This window comes from Cricetulus griseus (assembly GCF_003668045.3).
Source record: "Cricetulus griseus strain 17A/GY chromosome 1 unlocalized genomic scaffold, alternate assembly CriGri-PICRH-1.0 chr1_0, whole genome shotgun sequence".
NCBI classification, from domain to species: Eukaryota; Metazoa; Chordata; class Mammalia; order Rodentia; family Cricetidae; genus Cricetulus; species Cricetulus griseus.
In genome coordinates this window covers 70,232,673-70,255,348 of record NW_023276806.1, presented here as the reverse complement: position 1 = coordinate 70,255,348, position 22,676 = coordinate 70,232,673, and the positions used below count along the sequence as shown (strand labels likewise).

The window sequence follows — 22,676 nt, the reverse complement described above, 5'->3', positions numbered from 1 at the left end:
CGCTCTTACCATGGTGCGCGCGGAGGTCTCCCTGTTTGACTCTGGCGCCAACAGCCGCGCGGGGTGGGAAGGACGGGAGGAAGTGCACGGAAAGTCGCAACGACCCCTGGCGGCCCTCCGAGGGCTGCGGAACCCGAGGCAGGAACCGGGCCGGGGAGGGGCCTGAGATGATAGGCAGGGCGAAGAGGGGCGGGACCTGAGAAATGATGGGCAGGAAGGGGGCGGAGACTGAGGTGATGGACAGGGAGAGACGAGACCTGAGATGATGAGCAGGGCGGGGAAAGGAGCCTGGAAAGTGTAGGACCAGACTGATACCCAAAGGACCTGCGGGGCTTCGGGTGGGGGCTAGGGCAGGGTAGGCTACGGTGCCCTTCCCGCGCCTCTGGGGTTGCAGCACTGCTTGCTGCTTAAGTCTTCAATGTGGCTTTTGTTTTTCTTTTTAAAAAGGCAACTTTGAGTCTTCGCTTTTAAGTGCGGTTTTTTTTGGGGGGGAGGGGGTTTTAAAAAATGGGGATTTGGCTGCAGGGAATGAGTACGTTTATTAAAGAAATTCTTTTTTTTTTTTTTTTTCACTTTTCGAGACAGGGTTTCTCTGTGTAACCCTGGCTGCCATGAAACTTGCTTTGCAGACAAAGCTGGATTCAAATGAAAGGCGTGCGCCACTGCTCCTAGCCTTAAAAGCAATCCTTATTGATAGTGGTGCAGGTGTTGTGTATTGTGAGTGAATCCTAAGTTCTCTGGTTCCACTGATTGTAAGAACTTAGCAGAGAGTAAATGGGAGCTTTCTGAATTATTTCTAACAACTACTAGAGAATCTGTCTCTCAGAGTTTCATTAAAATCTTAATTTCCCCAGGCGTTGATGGCACACACTTTTAGTCCCAGCACTCGGGAGGCAGAGGCAGGCAGGCGGATGTCTGTGAGCTCGAGGACAGCTTGATCTACAAAGCAAGTTCCATCACAGGGCAGCTTTGGACTGTTACAGAGAAACCATGTCTCAAAAAACAAACAAAAAAATCTTAATTTCATAAGATGGGGTAAAGATGAGTAAAAAAAAAAATGTCCAAAGCTCCTACAAAGGAGAATAATGAGGGATGGGGGCATAGCTAAGTATGTATCATACAAACCTGCTTGTCATATTCACACCATGACAGCAGGCATAAGGAAGAGGTGATCCTGTCAGTCATGTGGCATGGAGCATCCATCACATAAATGTGAATAACACTTCCCTAAGGCTCTTAATTCCCTTGGTATTACAATTATTTCATTTTCTTTTCAACCCTGGGATTCCAGGTCAGGGCTTCCTGACAGAAAGCACTTTCTGTCACCCTATGCTATTATTATCGTTGTTGCTGTTATTTTAGTGAAAATAAGCTTTATTAGATTAAGTAACAATTACAAAGACACAAGCAGTTTTAGTCATTTTCCTTTTGAGCAACTTAGAGTAAAACTGAAATCTATGTACAGTCTTAGTATGAAAGTTTTCCAGGTGCTTTTGGGGTTTGGTGGATTGCTCTTCTATACACATTTATGCATTTTTAAAGACTGACTTCAAAACACAGAGTTATTCAAATACTTGAGCAAAAAGTCAACTAATTAGAACTTATGCTGTATGGCAAACAGACCAGCAAATAAGTAAAATGGGTTTCGTTAAAGTCCCCAAAGTTGTGTGTGCCCATGGAAAGAAACAAGACCATCTGAGTGCTCAACAGGGCAGGTAAGTAGGGAATCCTTGTCTCTGGAAGACAGTTTGCTTTATTATCACTTCATGCGTACCTTTTAAATCCATGCTTTAAAAGAACCCAAGTCATTCCTGAGTACTTAAAATACAAATCCTTATAAACAAACTGCAAAATCTTTCCCCAACCTTTGGGATTGTAGGTTCTGAGTCTGGTAAGCCATGGAGGGTAAAGCTGAAGAATTAACTAATTTGAAAACAAGTGTTTCATCTACACAAGAAGATGAGAGGCACTGTCTCCTCAAAGATGGAAACCTTCTGAACTAACTAGCAGGCTAGAATCTGGCACCCCATTCTGTTTCAGCCAAACAGGCCCCAAACAGTCCTCCAGTCAGGTGATGGCTCCTTTCGTTTCTCAGTGGTGCTCTTGTCTCTTTTCCCTTTTCCCCAGTTATTGTATGATGGCTAGCATGTCCACAGATTTACTCTAGTGTACCTGGTGTTCCCTGGCAATGATGACCCATAACCATTAGCAGCTAGTGGTATTGGGAGGAAATGACCATGCTAGTGGAACAGGGGTTTGGGGTAGTTGGAATCCAGTGACACTAGAAGTCTGCTAGACTTCTCCCAGCTCTCTAGCTTCTAACACTTTGACAAGTAGGCTAGGATGGCTGGGCAGCAAGTCCCAGAGTCCGCTTGTCTCTGCCTCCCCAGTGCTGGGATTATAAATGTAGGTTCTGGGGATAGGACTTGGTTATTCACACCTGGAAAGCAAGCACTTTTCTCAGCTGTCTCTCCAGACCCCTTTTCCATGAACAATGGGCCCTATGTTTTCATCTCACACCAGGTCCCATAAATAATGTAGCTGACATTATATTCCTTTGTCTCAAGCCCATAGAATAGCGAGTGTTGTTTTAAGTGCTGAAGTGAATCCAGGGCTTTTGCTATCACCTAGTGACTAGAACCATACTGGGCATTCTGTTGGTCACAGGATACTTGTTAGTGTTTAAGTGTAACAGCACTTACTAGTGTGTAAGTGTAACACTGGTAAGTCTAAGTCTGTTTCATCAACTGGACTGTAAGTTCCTGAGAGGTACCTGTTCCATTGTTCATCTTTGTAGCCTTTCCACTTCGCTAAGTGGAAACTCTAGTGTGCCATGCGTGTTTAGACTACAGTGAGGCATAACGACAGTAGTAGGGTGGTCTAAGACTGAATGTCTGTCTCCTCACTTCCCCAAGGACAAACTATAGCTTTAACTAAACCCTGCTGCTCTGGTGGCCATAGTAGCTGCTTGGAGGAGAGGAAAAGGAACAGGTGGAATGCAAGAACCCCAATGCAAGTTGGAGGCCAGCCTGATCTACATGGTGAATTCCAGACCAGTCAGAGCAAAATAGCAAGACCTTGCCTCAAAATAACCAAAACAACAATAATAAAAAGTGAAGAACAGAGATAGGAATTAATAATATAAACATTAGTATATAATCAGCAGCCAGGGATGTCAATTTGGGTCTTTATTCTAATTTCTGTTGTTTTATCTCTCCTTGTAAGGCTAACTTTGGCTACCTCTTTCAGAGTTCCAATAGGCTCTGAAATAGAAAATATTTGAACATGACAACTTGGATATTGCACACGGAGACACCATTTGAGGTGTATTTTCTTGAATTTGAGGACTGGAATAAAAAGGTTCTTAGAGATTATGTGCACTTCCCATCAAGCTCCCTGACACTGAACTCCCTGAGAACTGTTCAATGTATTCTAGATGGTTCTATGGTTTGAAGTACATATCCAGTACTTTGATATAATGCAGACATTTTTATTGTGATGAACTCTGTGTAAATAAGTTCTTGGTCCATCCGAGAAGTAATGCTTGTTGTGAGGTCCCTCTTGAGTCACTGACTGCCATGACCAGGAGACGGCCATCTTATTTTGAAATTCTCTGAGGATTATAAGGCCAGCAAATCTAAATAAACTTACTGTCAGGAATTCCCCAACTCCTATTTCTTTTCTTTTTTTTCTTTTTCTCCCACCCCCCAGACAGGATTTCTCTGTGTTACAGTCCTGGCTGTCCTGAAACTCACTTTGTAGACCAGGCTGGCCTCAAACTCACTGAGATCCACCTGCCTTGCCTCCCAAGTGCCAGAATTAAAGGCTTGTGCCAATACTGTCTGGTCCCAACTCCTATTTCATACACATCCTGGCTGCTATCAGGTAGTCAGCAACACACCAACAAAAATAGTAGTCAGGTTTTTTTTTTTCTCTAATCCAAACAGTTTAGTGAAGGTAATGCTGTCTTCTACATGGTCTAGAACAATCCCCATTCCCCTCCACTCAGGGAACAATCTGTTAAATGAATATTCAGTCTGAAAATGGAGAAAACAAGCTTTATTATAATGATTTGAGATTTTTGTGCATGGTAACAATATACACACAAATCTTGTTTCTCCTGTGTTTCAAGACAGAATTAATTTAAAGTTTTATTATAGACTAAAGCATCCAAAATACTGTGGTACGTATGTAGCTACGAACATACAAACACATTGATGCACAGCGTCCATTCTTCTTTTTAAATAGGCAGTCAGCATTTTGATTCATAAAAGAACATAGGAGGAGGCTATATCATTAACTGATGGCAGAGAGCACAAGACCAGAGTTCTATACACAAAATGTATGAAACAGATCTGTAAAGGTGGAATGTACAAAATCTTCAAAAGAAACAAAAGGAAACAAACAACCTTCATGCTCATGGGCAGGCTCAGAAGGCTGCATGGCTGGGAATGATGTAAAGAATGTTAGGAGAGCACACTTTGTTGATGACACAACATCCCATGTTGTAAAGCAAAAGCATTGAGGTTAAGGCTGTGTTGCTTTCAAAAGTTAATGGAAGTGCTGTACATTCATTGGAACAAAATAGCTGATTATTAATCTCTTCTAGAATATTAATGAATAGCATCCATACACTCTCCACAAACAGACCACACAATCAACTACCACACAGTTCATCATTAGAAAGTGTTTTGAAGATTAGCATTGTGATTTGTAGCTTACTGTCATTTAAAACAAAACCAAAAAAAAAAAGCATTTATTTATACCAAACAAATTTTAATGGGCACTTAGTTTCCTTTATGGCAATACTAGATTCCTAGTTATCAAAAATATTAAAATAATTGTAAATTTTAAAACCCTGCAACATTTACAGAAAGTAACAGTATTAGGACTTTCGATTTTAAGGGAAATTAGATAAGGTTTGCATCAGAAAGCTTCTATTTTATCCTACTTGGAAAGGTCTTGTTTTAAAAACACTCACCACAGACTTTCCTCTTCCCTTTTCAGAAGCTGGTGAACAGAGAGAATGCTATAGAGTCCAAAAGCACACAGAGACTGTCCCCATTTGAAGTGATCTACGGATGGCCTGGTGCTGATCTGCTCTCTCCAGTTTCCTCCGTAGGCATCAATCATCAAAGCATTCATGCTAACCCTTCAGAATGAGGCTCCATATACCTGGTAACGTACTGCTATTCCAGTTCATTCCCTGTGAGGACATATATACCCTGTACATATAGTGGGAGCAGGTGTGTAACAGCTGCATGGACCAGGCGGACTCATTACCTTAAATTTTGTCAAGTTTAGGAAACTCAGGGGCTTGTTTAGTTATGGAGACTAAAGTTTCATTAAAATTTTACACATCATTAAAACACTGGCTAACAGTCATAAAGTCTTTCTAGTAGTGTGTTTCCAGATGGTCAAGTGATTCCCTACCACCCCGTGTCCAGCAGGGGAGGTTTATGTAGAAGACACACTGTCATTTACCTATAAAAACTAACTGAAGGTATTTTGTCCTTAGTGCCCAAGGGAAATTTGAATGCTTACTTTCTCAGTGCTATACATCATGAGTGTAACTGGTTCTATACAGTTGACAAAGATAAATAATAACAGTAGCCTAGAACAACAACAACAAAAAAGCCACTTATTTTTAATAATCCTTCCTAGTTTACCAGAAACCATTCCCATCAAATGAGACAAGATTTCATTTGGATCTTGTCTATTTGTATCTTAGCAGCAGCACTTTCCACCCCTCCCCAATATGCTTACCACGAAGAAATACATTTAAGTGCACGCACATACCCAAGTGTAGAATGTAGTGTTTCCTGGAGTGCTCACAGCAGTTGCTTTAGTAGCCAATGGTGGGACAGATCTTAATTAAATTATTCTTTCATTCCAGTTTGTACTAATATTCATGTGTTTAAAAGAAAAATCTTCATTTGTATTATTTCCTATTGAGATACCAAGCCTGATACAATATTTTATATGTGAGGCCAATTGGTTTATGAGTTAATTTCTCAGTTCACAAGTATCTAAATGTTGTACAAAAAGAACTCATTCAGTAAGTTCACTTTCAAATTCATAGTTACAATCTGAAGGCACATGCCAGCTGTAGAGCATGTGTCAAGCATGTCTGAGGCCCTGTATTCCATTCCAAGAAAAACAAAAACAAACAAAACAAAACAAAACAAAACAAAACAAAAGACCAGTTTGTGTTGAACTCTTTAAAAAAAGTTTTTGGTTTGTTAAAATTAACTTAATTTACTCATTAAAAAAAAAAAAAAAAAAAACTTCCCGAGGGAGAAGGGAACTGGGATTGTCATGTAAAACAATCTTGTTTCTAATTCAAATAAAAAAAATGATAAAAAACTTTCCTTTAAATAGCTCAGAAATAATCCTGCATGTAGAGTATTAATAAACAGCACAACAAAATCCCCTCACCAAAATATAAGCTGTAAGAGGACAGAGATGCCAGTCTCTCTCATGTATCCCTCAGGTCCAGTACCTAGAAGCATTCCTAGCCCCTGGTAGGAAGTCTGTAGATACAAATGTTGAATGAAATTCATACTGATTGCCTGGGCTGCAGGAATAGCCCAGCTATAGGACTATTGCTTAGCATGTCTGAGGCCATGGGTTCCATCCCCAGCACCAAGAAAAAAAATTAAAAATCAAAACATAAGGTCAAAGGCTTATTCCATGGGATTCAGAAGCAGTCTTATTTTACCACTCTAAAACTGGTATTGTATTTTAAGTCTATCAAAGTCAGGCTTGAATATTTTTAGATTGCACCAAACTAAAATAATAATAACCTAAACCCAAGTGTAAATCTTCTGAAAATAAAGCCCCCCCCCCCCAGATGTTGACTTAGGCATAATAAATCAAATAGACCAATGAAAGTAGCCAGATTTCCCATCTAAATTTTAACACTCCTGCATCGAGAACATCGGAATTTTAAGATAATAAGCCATAAACATCATCATATGTATGTAAAGGAAGAGTTTTTCTTACAGTTATCTAAGGTGCTTTCCATGAAAGAAATCCCAAAGTCTTATCAAACATGTCAAACACAATTTTCCCATTTGGTAGAACTGAGTAGAAAATCCAACAGTGGAAACAGATCATGTCTTATTTTACAGTATCCATGACAGGTAATGTTTCCCAAAATGCATTTATACTTAAATGAAAGGTAACTCAAACTCAATTTTTAGAGACATTTTTTTCTTTTTTTTCTTTCTTCTTTTTTTTTTTTTTTTCTTGAAAGTAAAAGGTCATTTGCTGCCTGGAAGTCAGGCATCAGCATCGTGCTGGAAAATGGCAACACTCAAAACTGCTGTAGGGCTCACTCCACCAGGACGGCTTCAGACTGCAGCAGCAAGGTTATGTGCTGAAGGAGGCTGGGCAATGCTGCTGTCTTTCAGAGTGCTTCCTATTTCCACACACCATGGATTCAGCTATATATATATATATATATAAAATGTATAATACATTCTATCTTACCCTAACCATGTATACGTGTCCCTTAATGCCTCTACTATTCATTAGACAATGATAAATAACCATAACATGCCCGTACCTGTAATGCTCAACAGAACTTTGGTAACACTTGTTCTCTAAGGGGAAGTCATTAATCAATCACATGCCTTTGGTTGACACCATCTGTCCTCCAAAGGGCTGCTTATGGCTCTCTGTCCTAGGACACTGGTGTCTGACTACATGTGCTGACATTTTACAGGAGGTAAAGCTTTCGCTTTCATGATGTGGAAGAGGAAAGACATGTGAACACATGGCATGAACATGACTTCTTTTGGTTACATCCCAGTGTGTTGATCTGAAGCTAACAACCAAGAGGTCCCCCTTGCTTTTGCCATATGCCTTTCAAAGCATCGGGAATTCAGGTTTTCCTGAAGCTATATTTCATTTTCTGATGCAAGGTGAGTAGAAAGAGAAGGTGAAGAGAACACACGAAAAAGATCTTTGATCGAACCCAGAAAGGTTGGGAAATTTGCATTGATTCTGATGGGCTCAACTCAAGAGGGCCCTGAGTCAGAGCTGGGAGGATCTTGCAAGACAGCCTTAGATTTTTCTAAAGTAATTTATATATGGTTGTTGATAACCACCCCCCAAAAAGTCACCAGTAATAACATCTACTGTAAAAGTGAGGTTAGAAGGTCCCTTGGGTCTTGTGACCAAAGTTAAATAAAATAGGTAACTACAAGTTTTGTTCTTGGAAGCTCGATGCAAAGGCTACCATTCATTCACCGGTCAACAGATATGCTAATTCTTTTAATGTCTGATTTGCAAAATTAGTTTAACTGCATAAATCCCTGTCCTATAAGCCATAGTTCACAGGTGTAAAACTTCGAAGCTTGTATAGATTCAATAGAAGAGGTTCTCTTTAAATCCTAAAAGTGAATTACGGAATTGGATAAGCAGTTTTTAAGGAAATCGTTACATTCAGAAATAACCTTGGAAAGTTCACCAAAGGTTCTTCCTAGTATGAAAAGTCCTATTGTAATCTGGTCCCACATTGAAAACTCCGTTCCAGTTTCTAGTGCAAGACCTCAGTGCAGGGGTGTCCGCTGTTACTGTAAGTACCGATAGACCTTGAAACAGTGGTTTCCAGAGTCTGCAACCACAACATGGCCATCTGAAGTTAGGGCCAGGCCTTGGGGGCCATAAAGAGGGTCAGCCGATGTGTTGATATAGGACAAAAATGAGCCACTCCCATCGAAGACCTGCACAGACATAAAATCAGAGCATCATCAAAGTTACATATGCTGACGGACATGAATTTTAAAAAGTATGTAAAGAGCCCTCTGGGTGCTGGACCGTGGTGGAGTAAGCCTTTAATCCCAGCACTCGGGAGGCAGAGGCAAGTGGATCTCTGTGAGTTCAGGGCCAGTCTGGTCTACAAAGTGAATTCCAGAACAGCCAGGGCTGTTACACAGAGAAACCCTGTCTCAATAAATAAATAAATAAATAAATAAATAAATAAATAAATAAATAAATAAATAAATAAACTTTCTAGGTTTGTGCAGGCCCCTGTACACACATGATTCATGATTAATTTGATGATTAACCTTGGTTGTTGATTTGGTTGGATCCGGAAACAGCTATGACATAGCTTCTAGGAACATCCGTAAGTATATTTCCTGAAAAGATTAGCTGAGGGGAGGGGGTGTAATTCTTGCTCAGCATGGGCAGCACCTCCTGGTGGTGGTGCAGGCATAAGGAGGTCTGAGAGAGAAGTTATTGCTTTTGGTCCACTGCCTTCAGTCGTGGCTGGTAAATGCATCCACCTTGTTGTTGCTACTGCCACTACCTTTGCTCACAGGAACCCAGCTTCTTCTTCTTCTTCTTCTTCTTCTTCTTCTTCTTCTTCTTCTTCTTCTTCTTCTTCTTCTTCTCCTTCTCCTTCTTCTTCTTCTTCTTCTTCTTCTTCTTCTTCTTCTTCTTCTTCTTCTTCTTCTTCCTCTTCCTCTTCTTCTTCTTCTTCTTCTTCTTCCTGGAACTTGCTCTGTAGATCAGGCTGGCCTCAAACTCAAGAGATCCTCCTGCCTCTGCTTCTCAAGTGCTGGGATTAAAGGCCTGTACCACCACTGCCCGGCTGGAACCCAGATTCTTTAGCTTTTCAACACAGGCTGAAGAAGACCCAAAGCTCTCTTAGAATCCTCTAGGCCAGTGGTTCTCAACCTTCCTAATGCTGCAACCCTTTACTACAGATCCTCATGTTGCGGTGACCCTCAACCATAAAATGATTTCATTGCTACTTCATAACTGTAATTTTGCTACTGTTATGAGTCATGATGTAAATATCTGATATGCAGGATATTTGATATATGTCTCCCCCTAAGGGGTCTCAACCCATAGATTGAGAACCACTGCTCTAGGGCCTAGAGTCTACGCCAGATTGGGACCACCGAGGCAGCAGCCTAGTAGACTGAGAAGGCTACCAGTTTCTTGGTCTCTCCAACATATAGACGACTATGGCTGGACTCATCCATCTGAGGCATGTAAGCCAATGTAGTAACTCCCTTTGTGACGTGCATTCAATCCATCTGCTGTGTCCTATTGAGGACCCAAACACACAACTCTGTCTCCACTTACACTTGCTTTCTCCCCTGCTCCCTCCATGACTGGAGGCACTGATGTAGAACTTGTTGGTTGTACATCTTATATTACAATGGCTGTCACATGTGCACTGACAAATTGAGATTTCATTTTTCCTTGTTGGAGTCTATAGTTCAATGTGCCTATCTGGATAGGCAACAGCTTAAAGTTGCCTAACTATAAAAGTTTATCTGATTTTGTTGTGATGAAATAATAGGTACAAATCAACTCATAACATTTCCTCTTTTACAAATGCCCAGGTTGGTTTCTTTGGACCATTTTGCTTGGCCCACTTGGCATTTTAAGAAGCAATGTAAGTAGGTAGATATCATGGGACCACAAAATACAAACAGCATCTGTGGGCCTTTGTAACTTGTCCAGCTCCTGGCTTCTAAAATATTGGACTCTCTTACCCACTACAATGAGGCCACTGGTAGAGATCTCTTTTGAGACAGGGTCTCATGTAGTCCAGGCTAGCCCCAAACTTGCTATGTATTCAAGGATGACCCTAAGCTGCTGACCTTTCTGGCTCCATCTCCCGTGTGCTGAGACTACAAGTCAATGCCACCACGATCAGCTTACTCAGTAGAGGGGATTGAACTCAGGGCCTCGTGCACACCAGACAAGCACTCTACCAACTGAGCTATATACATCTCTATTCCTGAATGTCTCTTTTAATATAGAATTCTGTTGGGGGTAATCAAGCAATATATATGTGTATATATTGCATCACACTGATAGTCTGCATTATTTTCTTTTAACTGTATTAAACAGAGAGTTCATAGTCAGCTTTTGCTACATAGTAAGACTATGTCTCAAAGAAAAGAAAAAAATGCAAAATTATAACATAGTAATTATATGTATAGTATAGCCATATATGTATTTCGTTTGAAGTCAGTCAAGCTGGGCTTGAACTCTCTACACAGATGAAGACAATCTGAACTGCTCATCTTTCTTCCTCTACTTCCCCATGTGCTAGGGTTATGGGCAAGTGTCACCACATCCAGCTTTGATGTTTGCTTCTTAACTGGCACATTGAATGAGAAGAAATGATGATAGCAATGAATGCAAATCATAGTATCTGGCACAACTGTAATGAGACATGAACATTTTGTGTGTGTGTGTGTGTGTGTGTGTGTGTGTGTGTGTGTATGTGTGTTTGGTTTTTCTTAGTGACAATCAGAGGTTGTACTAAAAGTACTGCTTGTTGCCTTGTTCACAATTAGGAAAAATGAGTCTTCACTTTCAGATTAGTAAAACATCCAAGTAGTACTTCTTTGTTCAATAGCTCTCTTGAACACTATCTATGAGCTCTTTAGGGGTCTGAGGAGAACAATATTCAAACCAAAAAAAGAATAATAGTAACCTTTGAATTAGAGAATTCTATGCTAATGATGTTACTTTCTGTCTACCTTTCCATTTATAGTGTTTGGTCCATCACACGAGATTAGCTATGGTGTTACGACTTAACCAAGAAGGAAAAACTTCCTAGTCCTAGTTCAGGCAACTTTTCACTGTTAACAATATCAGCTGTCCTTAGCATCCTTAGCATCTAATGTACCTGGATCCTGCTGTTGCCCCAGTCGGCCACAATGATGTTTCCATTCGAATCCACTGCTACACCTGTTGGCGCATTAAACTGCCCATTTCCTTCTCCATTTGAGCCGAACTTCAACATGAATTCTCCTTCCTGATTAAACACCTGTATGAAATATTGAAAGACTCTTTTATTTAAAATAGCTGACCCAACCATACTGTTTAAAAAAAAAGTTGTCTGAGAAAGTTATTTATAACAAGTCCTGTGACTTGTAAAAAGTAGTCTATGGACTAGACCTCTGTCACTTGTGATTCCCAAATTATTTGCAATCTCATTTATTATTTATAAAATTACTTTCCTTTTTTTCTGCCATTTATAACTGGTTACTAAATACCTGTATTAATTTTTTTATAAATTACAAGATACTATTAAAATAGATGTTATGAATAGGACTGAGAATATTTATTTTTTAAATACTAAATATTAGTCTATTTTCACATAACTAGCTTTATTTGCTGAATAAATAAAAATTCAAGAATAGGTACTACATCTCTATGGGATAGATTGTCATTCAGTTTGGATCAGGTTTTTATTAGGCCAAATATTCATGGTTTATTATCATTTTACTATATCAACATAATAAGAACAAGAGGGCTGAAATTCATACTTAGAATGCAGGGCATTTATGTGTGTCAACTTGTGCATGACTATACAATGGCTATGGGTGAAGAATAAACAAGGGCTGTTTTAGTTACTTCAGATGGCATTTGAGTTAAAATAGAAGGTTTATAAATTCTAAGGCCACCATGATAAGAACCAACAGAGGCTATTCCAAGAGCAGGGCAAACAGAACTCTTAAGGAAATGGTCTCTCATGCCTGGTGTGATTGATCAATTGGTCACTGTGGTTTACTGAATGTTCATTGTGTGTGTGTGTGTGTGTGTGTGTGTGTGTGTTTTCAAGACACAGTTTCTCTGTATAACATCCTTAGCTGTACTGTAGACCACTCACTCTGTAGACCAAGCTGGCCTCAAATTCACAGAAATCCTCCTACCTCTGCCTCCTGAGTGCTGGGATTAAAGGCATGCACCACCACACCTGACTTTACTGTTTTTATTACTAGTGATACACTATACATATCAAATATAGGTTACAGGTTCTGGAATGAAAATTTTAATGACAATATTGAATACATTTAATGCTTTTAATGACAACACTATAGTGAAAGATTTTATCTTGATGTTTCAGATGAGACTTAATGGCTCTGAAATATTCCTGAGATGTTATCTTATATATCCATTATGGTGATTCTTATATGTATAGAAGCATTAACTTACAAATCCAGAAATGTTACGGTCAAGGCACCTTTAAAGTAAGTAAATGTTGCTCACATGTAAACCTCAGAGGGTTCACAGCTCTGAGCACAGATCTGATTTGAGATGAGCTTTGAGTCCTCTTTGGCTCCTTAGAAATACGCACAGCCAGCTCTTGCTAATAAATTAGGTTACAAATGCCAGTAAAATCTGGGTGTTCAGCAGGTACAGCTAAGTGGCACAGAACTTGCCTAGTATGTATAAAAACCTGAATTTTATTTTCAGCAATTAAAAAAAAAAGAGGAAAGGAAGGAAAAGAGAAATGGAGGGCGTGGAGGGAGATGGGATAGGAAAAAAGAGGAAGTATTTAAAAGGCTCCCTTAATTCTTAGTCACAACGCCATTTTTACACAGCACTGTAGCTTTAAATATCAATGGACATTTGTTTGTGTTGGTGGAGACACTGTTATTCTATGCTCCTAACTTCATTAATTCCTATGCATGATCTTGGTGGTCCTTGCTTATTTTTTTTTTTTTTTGGCCCAGTATATTTTTCTTGGCGTAGGTGCATCTACTTCATATTGGGAAAAAGAATGCTTTATTTCTGTTGTTTGTTTGACATTTTTTTTTATGTTCATTGAAGACAGGGTCTCAATATGTAGCCCAGGCTAGCTTCAAGTTTCTGATCCTTTCTGCGCCTGCCAACACCTTTTCCTTCGCCTTGTGAGTGCTGGGAATTTCAGGCATGCACACCCTGCCTACCTGGCTTAGTTGTCTCATAGTTAAAAGAAAAGTCCTTGTAGTATTTCTGCTCATCTGCATTTTACTTTCCTCTGTCTTAGCTACCTGCAACTGTGACAGGAAAGTGAGAGGGAAATTCCAAACTCAAGTCACAGTTTCAAGTAACGCCTGTAGCAGGATGCTGTGACAATTATTCTATTTTATAATTAGTTATCACTGTTAATTGTTGCTATTGGATCTGCAATGTGTTTTCATAGGCTCATGTGTTGAAGGTCCAGCCCCCAAATGCAGAAATGCTCACAGGTGGGCTTTCTAGGAAGTGGATGGATCCTAACACTCTGACCTCATCAATGGATAAATTCATTGATGGGTTCATTACTGGTGGACTAGAAGGAGGCTGCAGAAACTGAAGGCAGTCTAAGCCAATCTGGAGGAAGTAGGTCATTGAGGTGTGCTCTTGAAGGGTATAACTTATCCCTAGGCTCTACCTCTCTTTCTCTTTGTTTCTGCAAATGATTATGGCCGAAACTCTGAGACCATGAACCATACCATTCTCTGGTGTTTTACCACAGCAACTAAAAACTGACACAGTTGCTTTTTGTCTCATATTTCTGAATTAAACTTTATCATAAGTTTGTATGCACAGGAAAAAAGACATAGTATATATAGAATCCCAGACTATTTGTGGCTATTTGTGACTTTGGTATCCATTAGGGGTCTTAGAACATATCCTCCAATAACACTGTAGAGCAGGTAACTTTAAAAAAAAAAGCTACAGAAGACTACCTATTAACTTTGAAGTTAATAAGTTAAAGGCATGTGCTACCACATCATTAGCAAGGTCGTTATTTTCTGTTACACTGTGTTCTATATTGCACCAAGTCAATATGGAAGAAATAAACATGTGATATACTGTGTGGACAGATGCTGGCTGATTCCTGACCTGCTCCAGAGACTGTCACGGTAGCAATCTTCTAACACCTCACTTTTAAAGACCTTGTGGTGCAGATGATCTAAACAGTGAATTTTTAGTTTGTTGGCCAACAAATTAAAGTAGCAAGACAGCTCCAGAAAGTTCTGTCCCTATGTCCAAGCAAATGTTTTACAAAATTTTTAATCATTCTCATTCACCCCAGTTTCCAAGTAAGAAATACAGCCATCGTATTTTATTCACATTCGACACCCACAAGTATGGAAGTCCATATTAAAACCTTCATGTTTAAGGTGAAGTCAGATCCACTAAGTTCTAAGTGTCTATACAAGTGCTGTGTATTATTTCCAACTAGACCAAATTCTCTGTAAAAGCAGTTTGGAGTTAATAATTGGCGTGCTGACAGTACCTTGACAGAATGATTATGGAAATCTGTAACGATGATCTCATTATTGCTATTTACAGCTGCAAAATGGGGACCTGCAATAAAATGGGGGGAAACACATGAGGGTCCCAACAGCACAGATGATTTCAATACAGCAGTCGCTGCAACACAGCACAAGGTTAACACATTGACTTAATTAATTAAGAAAGGGCAAAGAACCAGGGTCCCAGTCCACAGAAAATCACTCAGCCAGACATCTAGCTCTAGGGGAGCTGGGTTCTGCACATTTTTAAACTTGGGACTGTCTGCTCTGGCCTCTTCCCCAGCAAGCACAGAAGAGTGGCAGTCCTAAGGCAGTAGGATGCACAGGAAGTATCAGTAACCTTTCTCTGTATCACCTTCTGTAAGCCACACCCACTACCTCTTGCTTTTTGCTAAGTAGGGAGGTGAGAGAGTCCGACAAAGAAAAATGTGGCCAGTCTCAGCTTCAAGAGGAGGCTGCCAACTATAATTTTTCTACTGAAAACACTAAGCAGAAAATCTACATTTTATGATACTGAGTGACGGTTGAGAATCTGGGCCAGACAAAGGAGAGAATAAGCACAAAGAAAGAAGATGTCAGCTAAGGCTAAATCCGCCCACCCCCCCCACTCCCCACCCCCTCATCCCCCCACCCCCCCACCGCAAGCATCCTTTGAAAAGGAAAATCAATGGACTGCGCTCAGCCTTTTCTTGCAGATGTGCACATCCCAGCAAGCTTGTGATTGCAAAGTTGCACAGAGCAAAGTAAAAAAGACTGCCTTCACTGCTCTAAGCAAATACTCTACACTCCTGTTCTCTTACAGTAACCTACAAAGGTGAAATAAACCCCATCCCGAGGCTCGTTAAACTGCATCCATGGGAAACAGCAACTCGTTGTTCTTCAAACACTTGTAGTTTTTAAAAATACCATATTTTAAGATGTACTATTTTACTTAATACACATATTTGAAAATCTAGCGTCTGCTGTGTGAACCGCCATCAGAAAAAACTACACAAAGGCTGTACTTTTGACTGAGCCTCCTCAGGACAACTGAGAAGTGTCTACATGACTTCTGCTTTGGTCCCACGCCCAGCATTCCCCCCTGCCCCAAGCCAACACACACACTGGGGATGGGGCACTTCAACATGCTCAAACATCATGCAAATGTGAGCAGAAGAAGCATAAAAAAGGGGGTTTACATATTACCATCGAGTGTACCTGCAAACTGCCTGTCCCCATTTCCTCGGCTACCAAACCTGGTGACTATTTTCCCATTCGGCTGGAAGATGAACACACAGCATGCCTTGTTGTCCACCACAATAATGTGCCCATTTCGGTCCACAGAAACTCCTTTGGGCCCCATCAGTTTTCCTGATCCAATTTTTGTCTGTTTAGAAACAAAGCACAGAAACTGAGTATAGACACTGAAGTTCAAAGCATTACAGAACCAACCTGAAGCTAGTTAGTTGTCTTAGAAAACAATTTGTTTGAATGTTCTTAGTATGGCATAGGACAATGGTATCTCTGTCCTAGAAAATTGGCTCTGTCATATTCAACATCTGCTACTGGTATTTATATAAAATCTTATTTTTAAGACGCATTTGTCAGAGACCTCCTTTGCCTTTCAGGTCAATGTCATCAACAGATGTCATTGAAGAATGTCACCACCAGTCAGTAATGTTTGGCAGACATGTTCAGCAGTGGCTGATTCTACCCAGAGCTTCATGAAAACTTAAGGCTCATGAATGGAGTGTGCAGGTCTCTCAGGGAGCACATGGCAATCATGCAACACCGTCACCAAGGATAACTTCCAAGACAATATAGAAGCCCTGCCTGGCTATCCTGGAAACATATCTGGCTGAGAAGAACAGGCTGGCCTCCAAATCACTCGTGCTGGGGCTAAAAGAGATCCGCCTGCCTCTGGGACTATACATCAGCCTGTCAGCAACATGGAAAAGAAGAAGAAACTTCATCACCCCAACCTAAAAAGAAGACTCCTGCTTCACCTGGGGGGATACAGGTCCTAAGAGGCTGTGTAGAGTCTGAGGGTGAATCAAGATTCTGCCAATAACAAGCATTTCATTGAGAAATGATCCCACCTTACATTATAGTTGCACCTAGGCTTAAATGGGAGGGGACTATGAACTGTGCGGGTGGCTTGCGGTCAGAAATCTAACAATAGACATCAGTCATCACAGGCTTCTGTGTTTGTTGTTGTTGTTTGTTATGCTTTTTTTGTTTGTCTGTTTATTATTATTATTATTTGTTTTGTTTTTTAGGCTCTGTTTCTCTGTGTAGCTTTGGCTGTCCTGGAACAACTCAGCTGTGTTTGACCAGGCTAGACTCGGACTCTCTGAGATACACCTGGCTCTGCCTCTCTGAGTGAGTGAGCAAGCGAGTGCTGGGATTAGAGGCGTGTGCCACCACAGCTCAGCCCACGTATGTATTCTTAATTTCCTAATACTGTGATGGAACTTTCTCCGAGTAAGACTTCTCACATGAGCCTTTATCCTTCCAAGTTTACAAATGATGGAGATTCAGGTGTGCCCTCCTTAGAGCAGAGAGAAACGAGTACTTTGAAAGAAAACATCTAGTCCTAGGCCAGGGACTCTCTTGTGTAAGTTTGATTCCGATAATGCAATGAAGACTGAGGATCAAAGAGGCTCCAACATAATGGCATGTAAGGAAATAGCTCACGTTCTTTCAAGTCTGAAAGGAAGGTACCATGCGAGATCAAAAGGAGAGCTGGCACTCTGCTCATTACTGCCTAATGCCACTACTATTTAACATTATAAACAACAGTAGTTACTTAGAATGACTCAACCATATAATACCAAGTGGATAATTATCTAGAATGAAAACAGAAGCCAAAGGATTATCTTAGTTCTACCAGAGGATGCCGACTGGGCAGATCTTCAAGCACAACTCAAAGCTGAAACCAAATGTCCCTTTCCTCCACCTCCCACTATTCAGTTCAGCTGCACTGAATTCTACAGAGTTAAATAAGAAGCCATGCCTTTGGCCTCACTGTGTTTCCTTGCCATCTTAGAATAGTAAGAAACATAGCTCAGAGTTTGGCATTAGACAGATGAGAGCATTTAACCCAATGAATGGCTAGCAAGTTTAAGAAGGAAAAGCTGAGACATTTTAGAATACAGGCCATAAAGGTCACCATATTTGTGTTCATTCATAGATATGTATATTTAGACATATATTTATATTTGAATTTTTTCTTATTATAAAAGACTCCCAGATGGGCTGGAAGGTATAAGCAATGAGGGAAGATAAAAGAGAAAACATTAAGAGGGAAGGGAAGGATAAATATTAGACTACAAGACAGATGTCTATAAAAACAGTAGTAAGATGTTACACATCTGAGATAATTAGGAATATACTATCTGTGTCCCATTAAAAAAGCAAAAATAATAATCTGTGGAAACTAAGTTGTGGCTTGCACATCTGGGTGAACTTTTTCTACAGTACTCAAGTGTTTTCATGAACTGTCCTTTTATCTTAAATGGTTCTAATGAACATCTGTCCTACAGGTTCTTGCTGCAATAGGCAGCACCTTTCCCCTGTCCTCTAGGGGGCACGAGTGCTCCACAGAGTTGACTGCACTGACTGCCAACAGCGCCCAATTTTAAGAGCAGCTATTCCAAGTATGTATTGTAGATACAGAAGTATCAAGTCATGAGTTTGAAATGTCTCCATCAGGGAGCCATTCTCTCAGCTAGCAAATTCTTGCTCAATATGCAAAAGCTGCTGTAGCATTAGCTCCCAGATGCAACAATCGATAATCATTTTGTTAGAGTATGAAGCAAGATAAAAGTAGATTTTCTCCAAATTGGAGGACTTTTGAGAGGGCAGCTACCAGTTTTCTTTGCATTTCTACCAAAGTTGTCACATTTGGGTGTTGGAAGACACAGAAAGGCGAGAGAGCTTTCTGGACACATGATCATTATATGGAGTTGTTTCTAGTGGAACAAAAGTTCAGTCTACTGAGTCCCCATGAGCAATAATGCAGGGTTAAATGTGACAGCCTTTTATTTCCTCTGCTTTATTTCCTCACATAAAACAAGGGCTCAAGTCTGAGAGTAAAAACATATGGAACTCATCTCATAAATAACATGAGATGACCAGAACAATCCAAAGATGTCAAATGCCTTCAATCAGACTGAGTGAGATCCACCTTCAAGACTCCAGAATGGGTTAGGAAAACATGCTCCAAACCTTCTGAGAAGGAAGGGGTGTGGTGGCACCAAAAAACTTGCCTGAGGCCATGAGGCCCAAGTCACAGCTGGTCAAACAAACTTTACGTTTTGGAAAGGATTACAAGGGACATGAAAAAGATCATTTCTTACATAAGACACATAATAAAAAAATAAAATCTCATTTAATTTGTACTCAAATCCAATGAGATAGTTGTTTTTAAACTCTGAATTTTAAGTACTCAGAGTAATGATATAATTTTCCAAAGACCAGAAGCTAATAAAGCACATAAATGGGATTCCAGCGGTTGATCTGGGTAAAAGTTCAGGTTGTCAAATAAACGAAAAGCCTCCCCATGGTTGAAGGACTACACAAAGCATGGCCTTCCAAAAGACCTCTGACCCAGTGTCTTATAATCTTGTGACTATAGGTACAAATGGGCTGATTGATAGCAATTCTTTGGTGACACCTAAAGAGGAGAATCCTATTTGTCACCACTGAGTTCCCCTATTCTTTGGTGACTTGTGAGGCAACTGGAGCTGTTACGGTTGGATCTTGACTATTCCCCCAAGGACCCAGATGTCAAAGCCTAGTCCCTACTGGTGCTATTGAGAGGTGGTAGGATTCAATGGAAGGAAGGGAGGTCACTGGGGCATATCCTCGAAGGAGGCTGTGGAGCTCTGATCACTTCCTCTTTGCCCTACTTTCCTGCTACCACAAGGTCAGCAATTCCCTCCATCATGTATTTCACTTTGCCACAGAATCAAAGCACAAGAGCCAAGTGATAGCAGACTGAAGCCTTCAAAGTTGTGGAGCAAACTAAATATTTTTTAAGTTGATTTTCTTAGACATTTTGTCTCGGCAAAATGGGGTGACTAACAGAGACACTATTTTTACATTTTTACATGTTGGGATCCCAGGATGTAGGGGAACTGGCTTCATCTCTATACAGCCTACATTTTCTTTTGCTTCCTAGTTCTATGACAGTCTTTAATGCTGTGTTTCCAGGTCATAACAAATAATGTACAATGACATTCCAGGTGCGTTAAGCTTTTTTCCCTCAATGTATCTGTATACATTTTTTTTTTTTTTTTTTTTTTTTTTTTTTTTTTTTTTTTTTTGGTTTTTCGAGACAGGGTTTCTCTGTGTAGCTTTGGAGCCTGTCCTGGCACTCGCTCTGGAGACCAGGCTGGCCTAGAACTCATGGAGATCCGCCTGCCTCTGCCTCCCAAGTGCTGGATTAAAGGCGTGTGCCACCAATGCCCGGTTGTGTATACATTTTTAAAGTGAAAAATATACATTATAATGTTGTTTCTCCCATGTCTTCCAACACAGGCCTGAGAAAGTAGAAGGCACTTTCTATTTTGTGACAGTCTGGAAATTAATTTGAGAATCGCAAACTGTCTCTTTATAACCCTTTGCCGGAGGCTTTTTTATTTTTATTTTTTAAATCAAATTGAGGTAGCCAATATAGTTTTCCAATAAACATGATTTCTTAAAGCAAACAAGAAAACTATTGCTTTATAAAATAAATCACATTTAGAATATACATGGGTGTTTGTATGCACTATGTGCATCTATATGCGTATATATGTATATGTATGTGTGTATTTGTATAAATGTGAGCATATGTTTGTGTGTATGTAAGAGAAAGAGAAAGAAGGCAAGTTTATAAAATTATCACAGTTACTCTCATTTAATAAAACTGAGATTGATGACCCCATATGAAGAATTATAGAATACTGGGTTGGATTTAAACAAAGAAAACCATAATGCTATATTGTTTGTTCTTTCTATTTAGTGGCCAAGTGGTGGTCACTCTTACCTTAAATTTCCCATCATTGGAGAAAATGCTAACCCACTTGTTATCATAATCTGCGATGATGATGTCCCCACTGGGATGCACTGCCACCCCTGTGGGCCGCTGTAGCTGTCCGGGTGATCGTCCTCGGATGCCAAAGCGACTTTTGAATTGTCCATCATTGGAAAATATCTGTACAATGAGTTTGCATTCATTAGAATCTGAATTAGCCCAAACATCACTGGGACAGGAAAAGGCATTTATCAAATACACTACAGAACAGAACATACCAATGCTGCTTAAGAACCCCCCCCACACACACACACATGAAAACAAAATTACAACAAATAAAATTAAAAGTCTACATATTCCTTTGATTCTTCTCCATACCATTTATCTTGAATCTAAAATATAGAAGTATACATCCATCTCTAGCCAACACAAGCAAAGGAACATACACGTAAGGCCATACCTGCACGCACTGGTTGTTACTATCTGCAATTAATATCTTTCCACTCGTAGATGCAGCTACACCCTGAAGGTTTGTGAATTCTCCTTTATTTCTTCCTTTAGTACCTAAGAATAAATAAGAAAAAGCATAGAAATTAAGTTGTAGAGAATTAGATTAGCAAAAGAATAATCCAAGTTTCCATACGTAGCCTGAGCATACATTGTCTTTTTTCATTTCCATGGTAGGGATGGAAGCCACAGCCAAGTGTATGCTGAGCATGTGTAGCAGCTATATCCACAGCCTCTGCATGGCCTTTGAAACACATGGGGGACAGGTGGGGGGAGGATGTGAGGGGAGCTCTTCCCCTATGACTTAATCCATGAACTACTCACCTTCTCTTTTAGACCAATAAAATCTTGGAAAAACCATTTTTAATCAAATGCTAATTTTCTCTAATCAATCTGTAGCTAAATATTAATGTGGTTAAAATATATTCAACTTTCACAAAAAATAATAAAAAATATTCCAACCATGGAGCTACAATGAGAGAGGGGTGTGTTTTAGAGTTTTGTCAAAATCTCACTCTCTTACTCAGTAGCTCTCAGGGGAAGCCGGGACTTTCTGAGTATGTAATGTACTCTAAAGCCACCGATGTTGTGAAAGTGCGATGTGGTTGTCACACGATGGATCCACTTCTGCTTTCTTCTCTAAGACTCTGGACTTTGGTGACTATGTATATTCCTCATGTCTTACTTGACTTCTTTTGTTGTTGGTCTTTTTTTTTTTTTTTTTTTCTGACAGGGTCTTACTATGTGTGGCCTAGGCTAGCCTGGAGTTTGCCCCTTCCCTTAGTCTCTATAGGCCTGGGCTTAAGGTCAAACCTGTCAACAGTTATCCCTTTTTATTTCAAGAGAATGCTGAATACTAATGGGTGGAAACAAACAATCAAAACTAAGTTAGAAAGCTTAACTTTTCCCGGGCCTTGGTGGCGCACACCTTTAATCCCAGCACTCGGGAGGCAGAGGCAGGAGATCTCTGTGAGTTCGAGGCTAGACTGGTCTCCAGAGCGAGTGCCAGGATAGTCTCCAAAGCTACACAGTGAAACTCAGTCTTGAAACCCCCCCCCAAAAAAAAAGAGAAAGAGAGAGCTTAATTTTTAATTCCTAGTGAGAAAAATAAA

General features: G+C 40.1%; 2 protein-coding genes across 4 annotated transcripts in view; both read right to left on the bottom strand.

The window, feature by feature from the left end:
- Positions 1-155, bottom strand: part of Mnd1 (meiotic nuclear divisions 1) — a 58,355-nt gene extending 58,200 nt beyond the window's left edge. Inside the window, exon 1 of the mRNA XM_027392954.2 lies at positions 10-155. Coding sequence (XP_027248755.1) covers positions 10-12 — 3 coding nt within the window. The 5' untranslated portion in view covers positions 13-155. The remainder of the gene's footprint in view (positions 1-9) is intronic.
- Positions 156-4,038: 3,883 nt separating this feature from the next.
- The window catches only part of Trim2 (tripartite motif containing 2), a 97,778-nt gene continuing 79,140 nt past the window's right edge, over positions 4,039-22,676 (bottom strand). For all 3 annotated transcript variants that reach the window (XM_027392959.2, XM_027392961.2, XM_027392955.2), the window contains 6 exons: positions 21,518-21,621; positions 21,070-21,237; positions 16,254-16,422; positions 15,038-15,108; positions 11,669-11,809; positions 4,039-8,732 (listed from right to left, as the gene is read on the bottom strand). In XM_027392959.2, coding sequence (XP_027248760.1) covers positions 8,580-8,732; positions 11,669-11,809; positions 15,038-15,108; positions 16,254-16,422; positions 21,070-21,237; positions 21,518-21,621 — 806 coding nt within the window. In that variant the 3' untranslated portion in view covers positions 4,039-8,579. The remainder of the gene's footprint in view (positions 8,733-11,668; positions 11,810-15,037; positions 15,109-16,253; positions 16,423-21,069; positions 21,238-21,517; positions 21,622-22,676) is intronic.